The sequence below is a fragment of the Episyrphus balteatus genome, chromosome 3, assembly GCF_945859705.1.
Source record: "Episyrphus balteatus chromosome 3, idEpiBalt1.1, whole genome shotgun sequence".
NCBI classification, from domain to species: domain Eukaryota; kingdom Metazoa; phylum Arthropoda; class Insecta; order Diptera; family Syrphidae; genus Episyrphus; species Episyrphus balteatus.
The window spans coordinates 52,850,900-52,874,634 of NC_079136.1; the positions used below are offsets into that span (position 1 = coordinate 52,850,900).

At 29.8% G+C, this 23,735-nt stretch overlaps 1 protein-coding gene across 1 annotated transcript in view; it reads left to right on the forward strand.

Moving 5' to 3' along the window:
- The window catches only part of LOC129916975 (tyrosine kinase receptor Cad96Ca), a 167,247-nt gene that overhangs the window by 134,831 nt on the left and 8,681 nt on the right, over window positions 1-23,735 (forward strand). The window contains exons 6-8 of the mRNA XM_055997261.1: window positions 1,842-1,981; window positions 7,455-7,560; window positions 17,747-17,886. Coding sequence (XP_055853236.1) covers window positions 1,842-1,981; window positions 7,455-7,560; window positions 17,747-17,886 — 386 coding nt within the window. The remainder of the gene's footprint in view (window positions 1-1,841; window positions 1,982-7,454; window positions 7,561-17,746; window positions 17,887-23,735) is intronic.

Here is a 23,735-nt window from a genome sequence, read left to right on the forward strand (position 1 = left end):
GTAGATTCTTTTTTTAAGTAATAATGAAGGAATAGTCCAAATTTGAATTTTTGACAAAATGGCGACTTCCCAAAGAAAAAAATTGTTTATTTTTTTCAAGCAAATTTACACTTCAGAGTTGGGTTGGGGTCAAAATTCTGCCGAGGTCAAAATTCTTTGAGCAAAATTCTGCACTAAAAATTCTGTTTTACAAAATTCTGCAAAAAGCTTTTTAAAAACCCTTTTTGTATTTTTGCAAAATCATCTTCTCGCAAAATATACTGTACTGAATGTTTGATTACTTTTTTCAATTTTTGTCATAAATTTAAAAATTAGCTAGTATTAAGCAAAGATTTTTAATGTCTAATCTAATATTTTCGAAAAATAATTAAAAATTTATTAATTTGCATATCAAATAAAAATGAATATTAAAAAAAATTAATTATGTAAAAAGCATAAAATGTTCAATAAAAAAAAAAATAACACAATTAGCAGAATTATTTGTTCAAATAAATGCTGGCTGAATTTTGAAAAGCAGTATTTTAAAAAGTGGCTTAAAAAGTCGAAACATAGTTCTTATTCCTTGGATCATTTCCTGAATTAAATATCTAAGAAGATCGTGTGAAAATTTCGAACCGATCGGTTCAGCAGTTTCGGAAAAATTCCTCACCAGTTTTGGAAACACCAATTTTTTTAGAAAAACGCTTTTAAATTTTGGGAATCATTTAAACTTAGTGAAAGTTAAAAAAACAACCATAAAACATTCTTTAAATAAATTCTTTTCATGTTGAAAATAAACTTTTTCTTGATATAAGAAGTCTTTTCTTCTCAAATCTTCACTTACAATCTTTCAATCTAAAATTGTTATTACTACTATATCCTCTCGCCATTTAATCAGCCAAATTTCCCTTGTATCCTTTCAAAATATATATAAATATTATCCTTTGCTATAAAATTTGACAAAATATCCTTATTATGGTCAATAAGTTTTCTTTTATCAAGTCATATCCCCTAAACACCAAATAAGCATTACAACAACCCACCACAAAAATATACCTTTAAGCCCCATTCATAAAACATCCTTTAGAGAATTGTTGATGGTGGGGTTTATTCTCTCTTTCATGGATGAAAGCAACAAAATTAAATGATTGTTGAAAAATCATGCAAAACGGGACAATATCTATGTAAATGGATCCCTCGACAAAAACTCGTTACACACATTTCACGATCTCATTTGAAAAACATTGTCATCTTCATATATCCTTTTAACTTCTACCTTTCTTCGTCATATAGAAATGTGTTAACTTAAATGAAAAAGGACGTCAATATGCAGACAAACAGAGAGAGAGTGAATGTGTTAGAGAGTACTCTCTTAGGCGTATTAAAAATTCACCTATCCTGGGTTTCAGTTTTCATTTATTCAATAAAATTGGATGGTGCGTACTAAGGGTAAACAACCTCTTCTAACATCCCTTTCCCCCCTCCCCTTGATACAAACTAAAGAATAAAAGAAGATACATACCATTATGCCAACAAAATAAGGGTCTTTGTGTATATTTTGGTTGCCAGATTTCTTCTCTTTTTCGTCTTCAGGCAGAAAACACCTAACGAACGTACCTTAACGTGCACTTAGGGCGTAATAATATGTTCAACGGCTATAAACCGTTTGCAAGGATGTAATATCGGAAATTTGAATAAATTTTCACACTTCAGTCGTCCTGTTTTCTAACAAGTGGAGACGATTTCTTTTTTTTTTTTAACTCACATACCTTAACCTATATTTGTTTTGGCTTTGGCTTTGTTTGCGTTAATCCTTGAATAATTTTGAATTTTTTTTTTTTGTTTTTGTATTCTTGTTTCAGGTTATGAAGTCACTGGAGCCCCATATAAATGTTGTACGCCTTTTGGGCTGTTGTACTGATAAGGATCCAATTTTCGTGATAATCGAATATGTAAATCGAGGAAAACTTCAAACGTACTTGCGGAACTCGCGTGCAGAAAGGTAACCATGATTTTGTTTGTGTTGTTTTATTATTATTTTTTTTCTTTCCTTTTTTTATCAAAAAATCTTTACACGAACGGGGCTTTAAAGATATATTCCAAAACCAGAATGTTTGTTTTTTGGTTTTTCATGCACGCGTTAAACTTTCTTATTTGCTTATTTTTGTATATTTACCTTTATTTGTACCACCCCTAAAAATGGATTTAAATGTGCTGGAGAAGGAATTTTTTTTTAGTAATTCTGTAGAAACAGAGGAGAACCCTTCATAGAGAAAAAGTTTAAAAATTCAAACATAACGAATAACGAAGAAGAGAAACCTTTGAATTTTCAAACTAAATTTGTTTGTTTTCTTACTTCTATACGAACGTAGTCATACAAACACATGCAAATAAGGAATTGAATAAATAAAACACAAACAAAAAAAAAAGTACGCATACGCCCCAGTGCTTTGAGTGAAATTGTAATTTTTTGAATTATTTAAATTTATATCTTTTGAGACTTTTTACGTTTTTTGAATTTCAATATAATCAAATTTTGCAAATTTTAAGGTTCAAAGTTTGAGTTTTGTTCAAAATGAAATACACTTCGCGTCACTTGAATAGAAACAACAATTTTTCTTTAGAAAATAGCGATTGGCGCTTCGGTGAGGTAACTTAGTAGATTTTTGGTTTTGCATTTTCAAAGAGGAACCTTTAACAAACAATGTTGTAAAAACAAAAAACCCAAAACAGAAACCGTGTGGCTACTAGTTGCGTTTTTTCGCATTACTTCACAAAAAACAGTGTTTTTTTTGCGTCACTTGAATAGAAACAAGCTCTTAAATTAGATAAAAATGATGAAAAATCATGGACAACACTAATTTTAGTAAAGCAGTATTAAAATTTGACATTATTTGCACATTATAGCCAATTATGGGCTACGAGCTACCACTAGGCATCACAGAAAATGCTTAAATAGCAGCTAGCATTGGAAATGCACTTGCACTATGCAAAATCGCGAAAGATATTGGAAAATTTGCCAAATTTGTATGAGAATACTTTTAAAATATCGTAAACTAGTGATTGAATAAAAAAATAAGACAGTTGAGACCCAAATCAAGAGCAGAAAAAAAAATAATTTAAAAATTAGCAGCAATTTCCTTCACTTTGCCGCTAAAATCGGTCAAAAACGTGGTGTTAGTGCGATGGTAATGTGTTGGTTTGTTCCATCATGGAAGTTATAAATGGTGCACAACATTTAAAAAGCCTCAAAATGCAAAATAACAACATTTTAAGTTCTACTTAGATTACAAAAAAGTTAACTATTTTATAGTTGCATTTGAACTGAAAAGAAGTGAGGTAAAGAGTGGTTTTTTAAAGGAAAACATACCAACTCAGATGGACCACGTTAATATTAGTCCTATTTCATTGGTTTATGAAAAAATAACGCCACCAAACTGCACTAAAATGTGTTATAGTAATACGCTTTGTTTTTATGATGTGCAATAGCAAAATTGAAGCTTCACGCTTCGAAAAAAGATGCAAACTTTTACAAAGAAATAATGGAAGAAGCTCTTGGGAAGTTTAGGAACGTGGAAAAACAACCCTCTTAGAGATTGCACAAGGATAGTTCCAGAAAAAACAACGCAATAGAAACAAAACAGATGCATTCCGGATGAAAACGAAAGTTTATTTTACTTATTCAAACCTTAAATTGTAGAAAATGTCATTTTGTTAATTTGTAAGAAGTTACCAAACACTATAGTCACTTTCTCCAATTAGGTCCACGATTGTGTACAGTACAAGTGCATTTTCAATGTTTAATTCTATTTATGCATTTTCTGTGCTGCCTAATGGTAGCTCGTAGCTTATAATTGGTTATAATGTGCAAATAATGTCAAAGTAAAATATTGCTTTACTAAAATTAGTGTTGTCCATGATTTTTCATCATTTTTATCTAATTTAAGAGCTTGTTTCTATTCAAGTGACGCAAAAATAAAACTGTTTTTGTGAAGTAATGCGAAAAAACGCAACTAGTAGCCATACGGTTTCTGTTTTGGGTTTTTTGTTTTTACAACATTGTTTGTTAAAAGTTCCTCTTTGAAAATGCAAAACCAAAAATCTACTAAGTTACCTCACCGAAGCGCCAATCGCTATTTTCTAAAGAAAAATTGTTGTTTCTATTCAAGTGACGCGTAGTGTATCTGATTCATGTGTTTATATTTGAAATTTTTTTAAAATCAATCATTTACTGTAGTTTTATAATCGTGTGAGAGAACACGAGTATATTTTTTAAAGAGTAAAAATTCAACTTAAATTTAAACGCTTGATTATTCAAAGTTATTAAAATCAAGGAATGTTCACGTAATTTTTAATTTGTTTACGGAAATAATTGAAATTAATAGAAAAAACTATATTTTGAATCGATAACGAGTTGTTGAACATCAATATTGTATACTCGCTTTAAGGCATTTTTAATTGATGTTCGCAAGACATCATCGCCTCAAACTCTAGTTTTGTGTTTTTGATTCTTTAGTGAAAATTATTACAATATCGGAAAAAAGTGTCAGAAAATCTTGAATATAAACATTTTTAAACAAATTTTCTTTTATAATACTTTTTTTCACCTGTAAGACTCGTCTTAGAAGCTGGGCCGTGATATTCAAAATACCTACAACAAAATTATTTTTAAATCAGACATATGGTTTGACAGGATATCGTAAGGAGTCACATGTACAAACTGTTTTTTTTTTTAGACAAAACCTTAGCCGAAAAACCTCTTAACTAGAACCTGCAGAGAAGATGGTAGTTTAGGCATTTGCGTTAAAGATATGTTAAAGAAAAGTTGTTCAAAAAGCCAAAAAACAGAAAACTTTGCTCGGAGAGAAAACAACGCAGAGATAACTTAACTTCTGGTATATTTAACTTTATTGCTCTGGTATATTTAAATAATTTTTGTTATATTAAACTATATTATGATTAGGGGCTTCCGTCAATATCCATATATTTTGATATTTTGATCAACATATTGTTTTGTACATTCTTGCAAAATTTTATCGAAATTGACCGGGACACTTTTTTTTATACATTTAGTGTGTGGTTATTAAAAAAAAAATAATGAAAAAATTACTTAAAAAAATAAAACCTGACTACTCTAAAATCATGCTCTAAAAAGATAGTCTAGGAGAGATAGAAAATTATGTACCGAAATGATCTGACGAAAAACTCCACAAATTTTTAACATACTTATTTACTCTATTCTTAGTGCAGAATAGAGACTAAAGATATCACAATACAACCAACCTACAAATTTGAAGGATGAATATTTTATCAATGCAACGAAGGAAATGTTAGCGAAAATCTGCTAAAAATAATCGTACCCCAATGAAACTTACGGACTTCCAAAAAAGAGGAGGTATTCAATTCGTCTGTATTTTTTTTTGTGTTTGTTACCTCATAACTTTGGAGTGAGTGAACCAATATTGATAATTCTTTTTGTATTGGAAAGCTGGTGGCTTCAGTGTGGTTTAATTTTAATTCGTTCAGTTCTGGCCATAGAAACTATTAGAAAAACCATACAACCCACGGAAGTCGGTTTTGTTTTTTGATAAAAATGATTATTTTCAAAAACGACACAAATGATTTTGTTTACAATTTGTGCCCATACTGTCCCAAATTACATACATATAGATACACACGTAGTTTATCTTTTGAAATAAAAAAATATTTTTTGAACCGATATAAACGGTACGAGCTAAAAGAGCATCTTGAACGCGCTTTTAAGATTTATGACTTTCCTGTTCCTCGAATTCAAAGAATATTTTTGTATTTGAGCGTCTTAGTGAATGTAAATAATTATTAAAATTTTCCAATTTGTTCTTAAAAAATCAATTTTTTTTTGAAAACTTGTTGATTAGTTTTTCTTAAATTTTGTTTTTAGGTGTAAGTTTATATTTTCATAGAAATAGCATATATCAACTTTAATTTTAAAATTTCAAAATTTTTAGATATACAAAAACGGGTCTCACGATTTTGATTTTTTTTCTAAATTTTTTTTTGTCATGCTGACAAATAGCACCGTAATTTGTTGGTCAAAACCACTTTAGAGTGTTTATTAAGTCAAACAAAATTTTCATTTTGTATACTACTTATTATGAAAAACCCTTAAAAAAATAATAATTGTAATTTATTCCTTAAGCCTGAACTACATAAAAACACAAAGTGAAAAAAGTACAAAAAAGTCTCTTATTTTTCAAATAATTTTAATTTTTAAATGTCACATCAATAAAATTGTTTTTGTTATTTTGTACTTTTGTTTACTTTTTATACTTTTTTTGACTTTGTGTTTCGATGTAGTTCTAGCTTTAAAGTTTTTTTTATAGGAAGGTTTATATTATTTAAGATTGTTTTTTTGATACATTTCTTTTGATACATTTCTAACACAACTAACTCAAGGCTCCATTTTTCAAATTGTACTTAATAATGGTACACTATGGTGTATACGTACTTTTTTTTATTGAATTTAAATTTAAATGTTTTTTTCATAAATTTGTTTGGTTCCTTATGCTTTTTTTGGATTCAATGTTTTTATTTTATAGTATAGTAAATCATTTTAAAATAATTTCCCACACCAACAATCAACTGCAAGCATAAGCCTTGTGCTTATCTAATTCAAAGAATGATAATAAAAATCCTTGAACAAGTAAACAATAATTCCCTAAAGACCATATTATGATGAACTGCTCCCCAAACACTTTCAATTTTATGGATACTAATATAATAGAAATATTAACAGACTGCAGCTTTATTTTACGTTCGTTTGGAATTGCAAACTGATGTCATTAGTATCGAAAGAACGAAGGTAAATGTCCTAAAGTTTGACGGTACTTTAAATCCTTCAGACAAAAAATCAATCTTAATTGGGATACCCACTTGTTTGAGGAATTATCTGTTATATGCAACAAGTTTTCGCATTCAAAAAAATACATTTTCAAAAGAATGTTTCTATTAGCTTTATTGAATGATTTTTCTTCTTTTTTTTTTTTCAAAACAAGATAAAAGTAAAACGATGCTAAGGGTAGGTATTTTTATCCTTTGCATTTAAAACATCATAGTTCATATTTAAAAACTCGAAAGAAGCAATATTAAATTTTATTTTCATTTCAAATATTGAAGACGTTTACTATCATCATGAAGCTTATCTTCGTACAAACGAGATATCTTCGTCAACATTATTATTGTTTTCATATTGAATCGATGTCGATCCTTTCTCGAGACAACCGCGATAGCGGTACCTTTGTATCCTTTTTGGTTCACCTTGATATAAAATCCAACAACTCAGTTGTATCAATCGCGTGCACGAACTACCTTTTCAGAAAGTCCCCCTTACCTTACTTTTTCCTCTATCAAAACATTACTTTCTTTTATTTATTTTTTACAATTTTCTGTGCATGTGCCGTTTAATATACTCTCATGACCATTTTCCTTTATTGCAGACATTATGGCAACACACACGGAAAATCGAATATCCTGACGTCAGGCGATTTAACATCATTCATGTATCAGGTTGCCAAGGGTATGGATTACCTAACATCCCGTGGGGTAAGTAAAGTATTATTATATACAAACTTCAATCTTCAACCTCTAAAGCTCCACCGAGACGGAGACGGTGCCTCCAAAGTGGGTATATCTACCTCAAAAACCCTATACTTTTATCTAGTCTATAGGTATAGTTTTTATTATAGGTGGTATTGTTTAAGAGCACACTTCCCACACATGAAACAGAGCCACCGAAAACGAAATAAACTGAGCCAGAAAAAAAAAAGAACTTTTAAATCCAGGACGAGCAAAAGATTCACGCAAAATAATAAAAAAAAGAAAACAAACGAAAAAAAAAAACAACAATTGCGAAATGAAAACAAGTCGAATATGTGTTTACTTTTACTTTTTGTTTTTTTTTTTTTATATTTTTTTTTTGTCTCTGTTATGTTTTCTTCATATAAGATATAAGGAAAAAGAACTCATGTTGAAAGGAGGGTGATGCGCGCAATAGTTTGTGCCAGTTTGGATGGAAGTTCATTCGACGAGATACGTTTTCGGGAATTTCCGATTTAACTATCTGCAGTTCAAACTCTTGCGCGTCCCAATCATCTGCTTGACTTGTATTCCCCTTATTCCCTTTTAATAGTCTCTGGTAAAGTCGAATGTCTTAACGGGTGTTGATTGTTAAGAAAATGTAGGCTCAATTTGATCCGCGAGAACTGAATTTTGAGACAACAAAGACTTTTAAGAAATAGCATTACAAATTGCATTAAAAATGCATTTTTTTTACATTGATCTGCATTGTGTACCAAAATGTCTGGACTTAATTGTTAATGCCCTTTATTTTGAAACTTGCCCTCTTTAATATTTTTTAGACTTTTTTTAAATTGAAAAAAAAAAAAATATTTTTCAAGGAATTTTTAAATGAAAATCTTTAATATTCAAAGCAATTTTTATAATAAGACCAAGTAATGCAATTTTTTTTATCTTTGAATTTCATTTTTGAAAAAAAAAAAAATAGCCCCGGTCGTGTAAACGTTGCGCTGGAAAATTTTCCCACTGAATCAAGTAAAATAAAATTTTTAGAAAACAAAATTTTAAATTGTTGGAGTTTATTTTTAAAAGTAATTTTTTATAAATAATTTTTTTAGTAAACATTTTTTTATAAATAATTTAAAAAAAAAATAATTTTTTATAAATAATTTTTGAAAAAATAATTTCAAAATAATTGCTTATATTATAATTTTTTGAAAAAAAAACTATTTTTTTTTATGTATGCCCACGGGTCGTTTGAACGCGACACTACTCGAAGTGTCTTGCAGTCCATATGTTTTGATGCAGAAATGTTCCTTGGGGTCTAAATAGTAAGAAAAAAGCTTTTTTTCTATCGAGCTATTCGTTTTTCATGAGCTTAATAAGTTATGAAAAAACGTACTTTTACGTACTTTTTCACACGTTTTTGTTAATAACTCTGTTAATAATAATGGTAGAAACTCAAATAATGGCTCTATTTTTAGAAAAAATATCCCTCTTTTAACGGCATTTCAATCAAATTAGTGGCATTTTTAGATCTTCAGATATTCGAATCTAAGTCCGTTCATTTTTTCTGCCCAATTCGATTTCTCTAATCAAAAAGTTTTTTTTTATAGAAGTCAGGGTATACTTTTCTAATGGTTTTTCGTATGCTGAACTCGAATCCAAAGTCAAAAAAATTCCATCACATCAAGTTTTTGAGATATTACCGTTAGAAAATCAAAAATACCCTTTTTTAACAGTTTTTGAGGTTATGTCATCTTGTGTGATAATTTTTTATGATAACATTTGTAGCGGTTTCTTAAAGAACTAAGTTTCTTCTTTTAAAATCCGTTTAAATCATTTCGATATCGCTTTTCTTCTCCGAGAAATAATAAAATCAATTCAACATGTTTGGTGAATATTCTCTATGAAAAAAAATCTTATGTTCGTTTGGGTTTCATGGCAAATCGCAAAAAATTTGCATTCCTTTAAGTTTTTTGGTTAGTCAAAAATTTTCTTACCCATAAACTTACCAAAAAACTTAAAGGAATGCAAAAATTTTTTGCGATTTGCCAAAATTCTTAGTTTTGTAATAAAAACAAATTATTTTTTGCACGGCTGTTTACGGTATCTGCCATTGAATAGTTTTCTTGATTTCTGATTTTCTTAAACGACTTAACGACTTAACCGATTTCAAGGAAAATTTTCATTCAGAAGCATCTGAGTGGGATTAAGATTAATATGTCTAAACATTTTCAAAACCCTCAGTATTGGATTAAAAAAAATTGAAAATTTTGTTTTTGAAAAATCATTTTTTTGAAAACGAATTTTTACATTTTTCTTATTTCGTTTGAAGATTAATATTTTTTTAAATGTTTTAAATTAGAAAGAAAAGAAAAAAACAATTCCTACAACGTTTCCTACTCGTTTAAACAAAAGAGCTGAGCAGCGAACTTTATTTTTTTTTTCAAATTCATTTTATTTTTCACATTGAAAATGAATGTTCCTTTTATAAGGATATCAAATATGTTTTTTATTGGATCTTTTTACATGTTTGCTCAGGTACTAAGTTTAAAATCCCTTTCATTGATGGATCTTTAGGACAAAAACTTCCAAACAACAAATTCTCAAAAACACTTCATACAAAACAATGTGTCATATCCATCAAACAAGAGTTGGTATCAATTAGAAAACTTATAACTAAATCGATTATTTCATTCCAATTTAAAACCGCAGGATCACCCTGTGAACCGCAAAAAATAAAACGTAAACGTACCCTCTTCAAAAATAAAACGCAGACTTTGTTTTGTTTTATTTATTTTTTTTTTTTTTGGTTGAAATAAGGCTTTATATTTCAAAAGGAACGGAACACACTTTGGCCCGGAGATAGTACAATTTTTGTTAAGAAAAAAAGTAGATTACGGTGGTTGCACTCTCTTGGCCTTATTCAGTTTGGAGCTGCTTTACTATTTCAAAGTGCAGAGAGAGAGAGAGAGAAAGAGAGAAATAAATATGTAGGTACTTTTTTATAATCTCAAGGGTGCAATCCGTAATGGTTTGTGAAATGTATTTGAAAGTTTTATTTTCAACAAGCGCTCGCTTTCTATCTGCTCTATACTCTGCTACCTTTCGCCGCACAGCAGCAACCGTGTAGAATTCCAGACGTACAAAGCGATGACTGCTGGAGGTACCTAAGTCAGCCCAAAGAGCTAATGTTTGAACAGAGTGTGTCTAGAGCAGTGTAGAGTAGATGCTTTTTAGTGATGATAGTGAGAAGAGAAGAGTGGTGTGGTGTAGTTCTGCGTTCACCTGTTGAATCAATTTGCCGCAAAAGGATAAACAAAATGCAGTCGGGGACTAACGATGATTTCTCTTCTCGTTTCGAGTAAATTGGATTAACTTTAAGTACATTAACCCACACACCTAGAGTACCTGGGTATAATATTATATCCAAGGATTTTTCTCATCTGTGTTGTATATAGAACATCATGGTTTCGTCCTTTATATGTATACCTTCTCTCAATATACCGTCATAGAGTCAGAGTAACAAACGACGACCGACGACGATGCGATGACGATGGCAATGCCACTCTTGCACCTGGTGGACTATTTGAGAATTATATCAAACAGATTTAAAAATGATAAATTTCATTTCGTCTGTCTCGGGGGGATTGTTGCGGATTTAGGTGAAACTGTGCATAACAGGGAAAGATCCTGAAAATTGAAAATGAATACTCTCTCTCTGACGATGTGATGTTTTGTACCCAGGCAGCAACAGCAACACAGAGACAAGGCGAATATTGCGAATGGATTTTGTAGGATTGTTGTTGTTGTTGGATTATGTTGTGTAAGTTTTGGGACTGGATTTATATTTATATTTTTTATTTTATTTTATTTTTGTTTGCGATAAAGAATTGTTATTTATTTTTTACCCAAGCAGATGTTGTGATAAATGAAGAAAAATAAATTCAAGGTTCATTTATAGAAAAATAAATATGAAATATATAAAATAAGAATCTGTTGAAAGTTATTAAAGATTAAATCTGTTTGTGACTTCTTCAGTGTTTCTATTTTAAGAACAGGATGCCCACTTGAATTCAAGTGGGTTCAAAATAGATTTAAAATGAGCAAATGAGATTTATCACTGTTTGGGTTGGATTTAAAAAAAGCATACAAATAAAAAAATGTGTAGGAAAAAATTGTTATATTAAAGATATGGTCTTTCAGAAACTTTTCTTTTAACCAAGTTTCTTGCTTTGTTTGTTTGAATTTTAAACTTTCTAAAAGTTTATATCTTGAGTTGAACGATTTAATTGTTTTTTATTTTTTATTAAGTAACTTTGTTAACAATGTCCACCATAGAACTTTTTTTTATTTTATGACTTTCTCCCAAACGATAATTTCTATCTAAATTTGGTCTATGTAAATGTATGATGTAATTTTCTAGTTTTCGCTTCGTTCTTGAGCTATAAACAGCACCATTGTGCTAAATTTCTACTCATTTTAAAAATTAAAAAAAAAAATAACAATTCATTAAGTAAAATAGTCAATTTTTTGTAAAATAATTTCATAATTTTAAACGGTTTTTTAGATGTTTAAATTTTTGTATTGCATCTTTGAACTTCTTAAAAATTAACACTCAGTCGTAATAATTTGTATTCAAAAATTGTACTTTTTTTAGAGTTTTTTACTCTTTTGGTTTATTTTTAAAAATTGAAAACTCTTTGGTTTTATAGTAAAACATTTCACTTTTTAAGACAACAAAATTAGATATCTTTCATAAATCAGAAAAAAAAAATGCTACTCAATATCGGAATTTTCTAAACAAAATGACACTCTCAACCAAATTCCAGGAAAACCGTTAAATAAACGGGAAAAATATGTATGTCAGATAAATTTTCATTTTTAATAAATTTTGTTTGAATAAAATATTTTAAATATTTTTAGAAATTTAAAAAAAAGCTTTTAAGGGAAAAGGTAGCATAAAAACCATTATAACTCTAGAACGAAAAGGAAACGAGAAAATTAATTCATAAGTTTTTGAACTTATAGGCTCGCGAAGTCATGTTTTTATTTGTAAAACACCATGTAGGTATAATTATGACAAGACAAAAACAAAATAAAACATTAAAAATGGGACAGTACCTTTTCAACAGGTACAATCAACTCAGTGCCTAATCTCTTTGTTATAAAAACTTATTTTTATCACATTAGTTATAAATATTTTCAAGACATTAATATTTTTCTTCAGTCAACAAATTTTATTAAAATTGTTATGATCTCTTGTTTCTCTTTAATTTAAACATCCAAGAGTACCCACTGACGCAGAATAAAATGTTTATTTTGTTAAGACTTTTGAAAAATTCATAAAAGAATATTTTTAGTTTAAATTAAAAAAAAATTATAAAATTTAAAAAACTAATATAAAATATATATGTTTTGAATATAACAAAAACAAAAAAAAAAAAAAAAATAAAGCAATTTTAGAAAATAAGATTTTAAAACTCAGCTCTCAGGACCATTTGTTGAATCGAAACTTAAATAATTTTTGCTGAAAATAAACTGTTTTTCACTACTTTATTTATATTCAACAAAAATGAGTATTTAAGCTTGGATTCAGCAAACGGCTCTCAGAGTTCGAACTTCTTCCTAAGACTAAATGGTTTTTGATTAAAATTTTTTAAAACTCCTCCTTTAAACTAGTACAAATTTTGTTTTCCTCCGTTCATAATTGATTTTTTGTTCTTTCACTAAAACATTGATTAATAGTTAAAATTTATATGGAAATTTTAATTTATAAAAGTATTTTTTGTCTCGAACGCCACTTTTAGTTAGTTTATTAGTTAGTTAGTTTATTTTAAAAATTTATCTTGTTAAAATAGTTTTTAAAGTTTTACTTAGACCGAAATAATATTGCAATTTGAAATCAAAATATTAAATTTCAACATTTAGGTTACTGAAACGATACTATAAAAATGGTGGAATACAAAGCTTAAAGAAATATTTAAGATAATTTTCATTAATTTTTTTCACAACTCTTCATTTTATTTAATTTTTTAAGTGAAAAATTGCCAAAATGGTCCCTTGCCATTTTGAGGGATTTGACAGATGGTCTTACAACGCTTCCCAAAAGTTCCATAGTGACATATTCCTTGCTTATTCATCGCACAGTTTGTAAGAATTCTTGAAAAAAAAAAAATCTTAAGATTTCTTTGATTTGATCTTAACTGCACACAAATGTAATTAAAATAGCATTTCAATTATTCTTCTTCGTTTAAATAATTACAAACCTACACGTTTATCAAGTTTTAAAACGGGCCTACAGAGTCATTTCCAGCGAACCCTCATTGTTTTTTTCTCCCATCCAATATGTCTCTCTGGTTGGCGGTAAAATTTCCGCCAACAAATTCCATACAAATTTTATTTTTTTCGGAGATATGCTTTCTCTTTTCACCTTAAAGAACCTTAAGGCAAGAAAGTATCAAAGGTTGGCTGAGAAAAAATCGCCAATCATGATACACAAAATCAAGGAAAAAGAAAAAAAGAAACACCACAACCTAGCGAGGGTAGAGCATTCACAAACCAGATAGGTACCTACACAAATTTGTTGTGTCGTGGCTGGTGGGTCAGTAAAATAGAAAAAACAAAAATAACAAAAGGAATAAATGAAAAGTTTATTACATAATGTGCGTACCCATATTCATTTAATTTGTCTGTTTTTTTGTGGAATTGGATTGGTTTATTTAGGGTAAGGTGGTACAAGACTTAAGACAGAACACAAAAAGACTTAAGACAGAACACAAAAAGAATTTAACTACTTTTTTATATACACTGCCGCTCATCTGAATAGGTTCACATTTTAGTTCATCTTACTTTTAGCCTGTCTTGGTATTTAATGCAATGGCACATCTTTTTTTATATATGTAAAGAGAGAACATCTTTATGCGCTTAGTTTAGGAGAAAAAAAATTGTCTTGGAGCCTACCGTTCTTCTCACACGGTAGCTAGACCAAATCTAGTCAAAAAATCAAGCATATTTTTTGGCTCATCTGAATAGGTTCAAAAGCAAAAAATGTTAATAAATGATGAGTTGCATGGGTCTCTTGGACTCAAAATTGTGTCTGTAAATAAATCTGATTGTGTATAACCTGTAAGGATGAAAACGGGTCGTGAAAAAATCTTTAGGCGCGGAAAAAATGGGGAAAATAAAAGAAGTCTTTGAATCAGCCCGAAACCAACGATGCATTGGGACAAAAACAAACGCAAGTTAAAACTTAGTAAGCAGTTATTTGCGCAATATCCAAGGGTATAAAAACAACATTAAAAGTCGATGCAACTCAGTCACAACATGGGCCGATAGATGTGCAATGATCACAACAGCATGACTTCGGTCTAAAAACTAAGCTGAAAACCGGTATAAAATGCAGTTTAACGACAGCAAAACGGGTTGTTAGAAGTGGTAAACATTTGAGAAGAACAAATCTTCGCAAAAATTACCACTTTATAAACCACGAAAAGAAACTCGCCGACAATAGTAAAAAAAAACTGTGTTACAAATTGCAGATCGAAAGTTTTGTAGAAGGAAATAGCTTTGCACTTAATGACACTGCCTTCACAGTTATCTAAACACATTAAAATAATGCTTCTCTCTACGAAGGTCATACAAATAGGAATTTAGCCCTCAGCGCCCACCAAATTCATTTGTTTTCCTTTGAAAAATCACCGGTTGCAAATTCGACTTTCACGACATATTTTTTTTTTTTTTATTGTAGGCGAGTTTCTTTTCGTGGTTTGTAAAGTGGTAATTTTTGAGAAGTATTGTTCTTCTTAAATGTTTCCCACTTCTGACAACCCGTTTTGCCGTCGTTAAACTGCATTTTATACCGGTTTTCGGCTTAATTTTTAGCGCAAAGTCATGCTGTTGTGATCATTGCACATCTATCGGGCCATGTTGTGACTAAGTTGCATCGACTTTTAATGTTGTTTTTATACCCTTGGATATTGCGCAAATAACTGCTTACTAAATTTTAACTTGCGTTTGTTTTTGTTCCAATGCATCGTTGGTTTCGGGCTGATTCAAAGACTTCTTTTATTTTCCCCATTTTTTCCGCGCCTAAAGATTTTTTCACGACCCGTTTTCATCCTTACAGGTTATACACAATCAGATTTATTTACAGACACAATTTTGAGTCCAAGAGACCCATGCAACTCATCATTTATTAACATTTTTTGCTTTTGAACCTATTCAGATGAGCCAAAAAATATGCTTGATTTTTTGACTAGATTTGGTCTAGCTACCGTGTGAGAAGAACGGTAGGCTCCAAGACAATTTTTTTTCTCCTAAACTAAGCGCATAAAGATGTTCTCTCTTTACATATATAAAAAAGATGTGCCATTGCATTAAATACCAAGACAGGCTAAGAGTAAGATGAACTAAAATGTGAACCTATTCAGATGAGCGGCAGTGTATGGTTTTTAGTTTATAATCAAAGCAACGTAAAAAACTTAATACTGGTAACAAAAAACTATTAATTCATTAGTTATAAACAGAAAACCACATTAGGTCATTTGCGCACTCTTATACATACTATTGTGTAAGAGTGCGCGACTTAGTTTGTAAGAGTGCGCAGGGGTAAATTCGGACAAAAGTCGCAGATAAAACTGCCTATCTTTAAAAAAAAATTGCACGACTGGGGTCGCACGTACTTGCTCTTATGGTAAAAGTTACTCTAATGTTAAAGTTTTTCATTGAACAAAATAAGGGAAAATTTAAAATTTGATATTTTCACGGAATTTCGTTAGTGGTGCAAAAAAATAAAATCTGCTTTTATAAATAATTAAATGCCGTTTTAAATGATCTTTTACAAAAAACTAAGTATGCCATTTAATTTCTAGTATAAAAAGGAATTTTTAGAAAAAATTTTTCGAAAACCGTTAGAGCCGTTTTTTAAAAAAATAATTTTTTATACATCCTATATAAAAATTTTCTAACATTTTTCAACAAAAAAAAGTTGATATGCAATTTTGAATAAATAATTTATTTACACATAAAAACAAAATTTCAAAATTTTTCACCAACTCGTTTCCAAAAAATAGATTTTTCAAAAAAAAATTTTGAAATATTTTTTAAAAATCCAAAAATATGTTTTTTGAAAAATTAAAATTTTTTTTAAATAATGATTGTTTAAACGTTTCTGTATTAAAAATTTGGTCGAAATCTGTTTTGTCGTTTTTGAGAAATTCCTAAATCCAAAAAACCGTTCTATGGCAGGTACCGTTAATAACGGTACAAAAAATATTTTTTTTATTATCAAAGGAGGCTCTTATTTGTAACAGTAAGCAGAAAAATTTTAATCAAAATCGTTAGAGCCTTTTTGAAATAAATCAACTTTTCTGTTTCCGTTATATGACAGGTACCGTTAGTTTTGGCCCTAAAAAAAAACTTCAATTTCTCCTCTAGGGAATCACCCAAAACTGTTAACTACCGAGTTTGAAGAAAATCGCTTCAGTAGTTTAGGCTGTAGCTCGAGGTTCTTACAGACAGACAAACAGACAAACAGACAGACAGAATGGCCGGACCCACTTTTTTGGCATTCTCCATCATCGTAATGTCATGTAAAATTGTTATCTCGAGTTCGATTTTTCTTATGAATCCTAAACTTGCCCTATAGTACCTATATCGCAAGTAAAAACAGTGCATTTTTCAAGCCATCACTCCTTGCATGAGAAACATTTTATTTAGTCTTCGACTAATGGTTCCGAAAAAATTTCAACATATTCTAGTTTTTCCATTCACTTCTTTTTTGTCAAACTTGTATTTGGTTTCTTTTTGGTAGGAATTGCTTTTTTTTAGCTATTGCTTGCTGCTATATTGGCAAATGCCAGTTATTTTGAAGCCTTGGATAGCATTGGATCCATTTACTATGCTCTTATAACCCGCGTAATCTTATACTTCATCATGGTGCGCACTCTTACACGTTCAGATATGTAATCGAAGAATATATATGTGTTTCACAATGCACTTTATGACCAAACTTATGTGTTCCTCAATATCCCGTACTTTGTTTATTGCTATTTTTTGTAGTTAAGCAGAAAATTTAATTTGTTTATCAAGAAAATTAGAAAAAAAAGAGCTACAAAAATAAAACTTACCTAGCACCTCTGTTTACAAACACATTTGAATGAAATTTTGGCAGCAGATCTAACATCTAACTCACTTTTTTTTATTTCAGATAATTCATCGAGATTTAGCAGCAAGAAATATTCTCATAACAGACGATAACACATGCAAAGTGGCTGATTTTGGATTTGCTCGTGATATTGTTACATCCAAAATTTATGAAAGAAAAAGTGAAGGAAAGCTTCCAATAAGGTAATCAAATAGAAATTATTATATAAATTTTCAGTAACTATTTGTGGTAAAATTTGTGGTAAAAAAAATGAAAAGTAATAAACTTACCAATTTTATCAACTTCATTAGAATTCTTTCAATTCATCTTCCGAATTACGAATTCTATGTAAACTACCTGAAGTTTTAGAAACATAATATAGTATACTAAAGAATGAAGCAAGAACTTTTTTTTTGGAAATAAATTTGTTGTCTCCTTGAAAACTTGCAAAATTCTAAAAAGAAAAAGCGACTTAACAACAAATTTCACTAGAAACCGAGTTTCTTGAGTGTTTTGTAATAATTTCATTTTTAGATGGTATTTCTAGGAAAAAATACTAACTTCCTTGAAACATAAATTCAAGACTGTCAGATATCTATCTTCCCCCTATTTTTAAATTTATACCTTGTATTGAAGTCTCTCTGGAACCCCATTTATCTTTCCGCCGACTTTTTAGATACGTGTATTTATACTCCCCGAAGCAATTCAATACAATTCGACTCATTTTTACGAGAATTATTAAAGAACGTATACAAAGTGTGTAGGTGCTTTTTTTTTATATTAGGTAATCAACATGATCTTCGCGTTCCATGTTTTGGAAGCACCCTCTTGAGAGGGGAGAATATGCACGTTTATATATACGAGGCGCGTCTGAGGCTATATAGCGTGTGAAATTGTGAGTAAACTGAATTATTTACTGCTACCTCTAAGGAAATTACAGCATTTAAATTAGATTTCCATAAGGATGCGACTCACGATACTTGTTTCCTTTATTTTTTTGTTTCTTTTCTCTAAAACAAAAAAGACAAAAAAAAAAAAAAAAAAATACAACCTCGCCATAAATTTAATGCTTCTTATGGTTATGAGTTTCATTTTATTTTTGTCTGCTCAGACAATCATTCCCTTGGGGTGTGAGGTTTCATTTTGATGAGAATATATACCTTAACCATGGAGAATATGAGGTGGTTTTAACGTCACTTCATTTTTGTGATGCTTTCTCATTTTTGCACGTGGCGGTCCGAAAAGATCTTAAATGTTTTGTGGGAAATTTTGGTATTCATAACTTTACTTTTTCTTGCTGAATTAACATTTTTTTCTCCCCAAAAACAGTTTTAATATAGTCTCCTACCTCATGGTACTTGGTATATAACCAGATGCTTTATCGATTTCAATCCACGTCCTTCAAAAGGAGAAAAGTGTCCTTTTTCGTTGGTTGGCCTTTTTTCCATTCGGTTTTTACTTAAATGCACCTGAATTTTCATATCTTTTATATGAAATAGATTGAAAGAAAACTTTTTCTGTCTGAAAAGTTTTTGTAGGGATTTATTTATATTTTTTTTTTTATTTTGAACAAAAATTGAATAAAATTTTTCGTTTAGACATATTTCATCTTAAATTCAGCTTGACAAGTAGAAGAAATGTCGTATAAAAATTCAGGAGTTATGTAGGTACCTCTCTTTTTTGATAAAATTCACAGTGCATACAAATAAAAATTTTAAACTTTTGAAAGTTACATGTGAAAGACATTCACATACATTTTGGTTTGATATTTTGAATATCGAATAAGAAAATGGATATGAATGGAAAGCATAATCTAAAAGTTCAAGTTGAATGGGAAAATACTACAAAATGAACTCAAGTTCTTGCTTTTTAAAACAATTTGTATTTTCAAAAACTAAAACTAAACGATTTTGTTTAGTTTAGTGCTATCTTAATACAAAAAGACCAAATATGATAAAAGTGATATATAACAAGGCTTGACTTTTGATTGAGTCAAATTTTATGCTATGTGAATTTAAGATCCATATTCGTGAGACAAATGGACCTGATAAAAATTATTCTTGAATACAAGTTTTTCAAAAAATTTTGAAACATACTTATTAAATGTAAATAAGAACAACATCTTTACAAAAATTTTAACCAACAATTGAAACCAAAACTTCAAAAAATTTTATCGACCCGGTTTCAAAAAGTTTATTTTCATTTTCATAACTTTCAGAATTCAAATAAAAATTCATCTGTACAAAATTTGAAGAAAATCCGTCTACCCGTTGAAATGTGTACAAATGACATGACAAACAGACGCACACATGGACGAATGCTTATTATTTTTGTTTTGCATTTCATCGTAATGTTTTGATTACAACTTCGAAGTTTTTTTTTGACATGAAACTTATGTACATAAATATGATTGTATTTACGGATAGAATTTTGACAAAGCATAATAGATTCGTTTTTCTTTTATCTTGAAGTATATACATATGAGGCCTTCAGAATAATAATAATGGGTCAAGTCCACTTCTCTATAGGTCTCGTTTCATATCAAATAGTATGAAATAAAGAAATTCTGAAACATTTATTTCAAAAGTTCCTTTAGTTCCTGAGCTTCTCAAAGTTCAAAATGATGCCAACATTTCAAATAGACTTGATCCATTGAACAGCCACACACAAAAAAAAGTTCTGACCTGGATATGCGACAATGTTTTTCATATAGTTTTTGGGTAGCTGAAACCGAACCCGAAGTCTGTTTTGCCACATCACGTCAGATATTTGAGATAACCTGAAAACATTAATTTCGGATCACTATGGCGTATACGTAACATATTTTTCTATAGAAAACCTAAAACATTAAAAAAAAAACAATAATTTAAACATTTGATTTTTAATTAATTGGCGGAACCTGTATATTATATTATTATATTTTGGATTTTTTTTTCTACAGTCACAACAACCAATGCAAGGGAGTTTTGCATTCTATACAAAAAGACGTAATGATATTTTTGTTTGCTTATAACGATCAACAGATTCAAAACCAAAATCTCTATATAATAATGTTCAAAGATATTTTCATTTCAAACATTAAAAAAAAGATCCTTTAAGTACCTTCTTTAATATCACAGCCCATCATTATAGCTTCTCTAAATTTTTCTTGATTCTCAGAAAAAAAGAGGTTGTCTTTATGATTTTACGTGATAACGTCGTCAGAAAACAGGTTGTGTGATTTTGTTTAAAATGAGTCAACTGAAGCGTTTACTTTTTTCAAAAAATCATAATTTACAAGAAAAAGCTAAAAAAAAATACCTTTTATATTTTCTCATTATATTAATTTTTTTATTTTAAACTTACAAAAAAAAATTATGCAATTTAAAAGCAAAGTATTTCTTCTTTAGAATAAAACCATTTTTAAATTTTTACAATGCGCAAAAACTATAAAAATAATTTATTGAAAACAATAATTTTCATCAAAAAAAGCAAAAAAAAACATGAGTTTTTATCTTCTCACGTCATTAATTCCATTTTTTTTTCCTAACAACCTACCTATACAAAATTTTATACCATCTGAAAGCTTATTGTCTTAGCTCAAAATGTATATGTATCGATCAGGTCTATGAGACATCTACAAAAAGAGCTAGAAATTTTTGAACTCGATCAAATTTAAATAAAAAAAGCAAAAAAAAAAACATTTATTTTTATGTTCTCAGGCTATGGAATCAATTTTTTTGTTTGACAACCTATAAAAAAATATATACCATGTGAAAGCTTATTATTTCACCTTTCATATGACGTATCAATCTCATTTCAAAGATGCCTACAAGAGAGGTAAGAAGTTTTTAAAGTCAACCATGTCGAATTTCCAGACTGAGATTAAGGTACTTCCCACACTGGTGGCTGTTCGGGGGGCAACAGATCTCCACTGGTGTTTTGAGGTTTTTCGCAAGTTTGTTGATTTAACATTGTGTAGCTTGTAGTTAGTCTATCGTTATGTGTGATATACCAAATGAAAGGTAATTGTATCAGGATGCTCAAAATCGTGTTTACAAAAATGATTGAAACTTCACACACATTTAGTCGTGGTCAAGGTCTAACATTACTCCATATACTTTATTCCTATATCTATTAAAGAAAAAAATATAAAAATGAAAAATGATGAAAATCGGTTAAAAACGTGTTTTTTAAAAACATGTTTCTTCCGTTATTCAGTCAAAACTCACTAAACAATTCCAAGTTTTTGCACATATATGCATAAGGCTAAAACATACATGTCCTATAAGTTGGAGTTTGAATGCTCCAAAAAAAAGCTAAAAATCATAAATTACCCAAAAATACCCCTAAAAAACAAGGTGGTTTTCAAAAAATCATATTTCGAAATGCAGAGTGTTGGAAAAAAATCCGTGTCAGATGCCTAATTTTTTTTTCCCTCATCTTTCACCTGATATCATTAGAATTGTCAAAACAAATTTCCTTTACCCAAAATCATCATTTTGTCATAGCCCCAACACGCGTACAACGTTCAAACAAAACGTTATAGCTTAGTTTAAAATTTTTTTAGAATTTTTTCTTAAATGCAGTTATTCTTAAATTAATTTCATCTATCTATAGCAAAAAAAAAATCAATTCTCTACGACTTCGCGTTTAGATTTTAGCCCAAATTTCATCTTTCCGTTTTACCCCTGTTTACCCTATTAAATGACGGAGTTTTTAAAAAATCTTTCATTTGGATTAAGCTTTAGGTTATTATCTTTCAAATAAGTTAAAGAAGATTTTTGTATTTCTAATAGTTTATTTTTAATTTTGAATTGAAATTTTTTGTCGCACTGCGAAAGTGCGAGAGTGTAACGTTAGAAAATGGCGTCACTTTTTTGTGGTGGTTGCCATGGTTCATCGATTTATAAGACGTTATCACGTCAAAAGTTTAATATCCATTAAGAAAAACTACAATTTGCCATTTTTGATATATGTATCTCGTTTGGGTACCCACTTTACCTTAAAACCCAATTCCCATCAAGCAGTACCCTCATCTAAAACACTAATTCAATCCTTAAAATATTCCGCACGACGACAACAAGGATTCTGCTTATATGGAATGAAGAAGAACATTTCCTGAATTCACTCCACACAGATGTTGTACAATTAGATAATTACATACCTGCTGCATTTCCACATATATAAACGAGTACACATACACTACACAAGCTTGATGGTTAAAGTAGTAAAATCCATATGCACATCGCATCCTCGAAACAATCATCAATTTTCCTTCGCTTGATGGACATCCATCGTGTCCTCGACATATTCAATATCATCAGCAAAAGAGAGAGACGACACATACACAAAAACCCAGAACAGAACACAACATTCAGCTTGAACACAAAACCATCTGCCAAAAGGAGCATTTTGCCAGAAAATCACAAGGATATTTCGTTAGTCGTTGTGTCCTTCTGGGTTTTTTTCTTCTTTAACAATTTTTTTTTTTTTCAATTTTTTTTTGTTTTTGTCTTTCCGGATGACATCCTCGTGCTCATCGTGACTACATATCGAAGAAGTACTACATATTCCTATATCTCCCATACAACACATTAGGTAATGTCCTTGTCTATTCTGATGCTGTACTCCATATATTTGGCATCTGTTTGCTCTCCAAAATCGTGCAGCAAGCAAGCAAGCAAGCAAGAGAAACGAGCTGGAGAGATGGCTCAATGAGAAATGGCCACATTCCTCGATCCTAAACGTACTTTGAATTTCTAAACCCAAACAACCTGTTCAGCAATTTGGCAATGAAGTGGGTGGAAGAACAAGAAAAAAAGAAATAAATGAATGCACGAATACTATAACGTTATAAAGAATTTAACTGAATAAAAAAAAATAACATGAACCATCTACTCCATTCCACAGAGAGAGAGAGAGAGACTACAAATGGCAGCGAATATAGCGGGTGAACGGTGAAATGAATTCATAAATTTCCCACAGCCATATCTCGCTTTCGTGTGCACCGGAAGTACCTACTAGCACACCATTTTCTTTCACTATATCTTGGGTTCTTATCTATATGGAG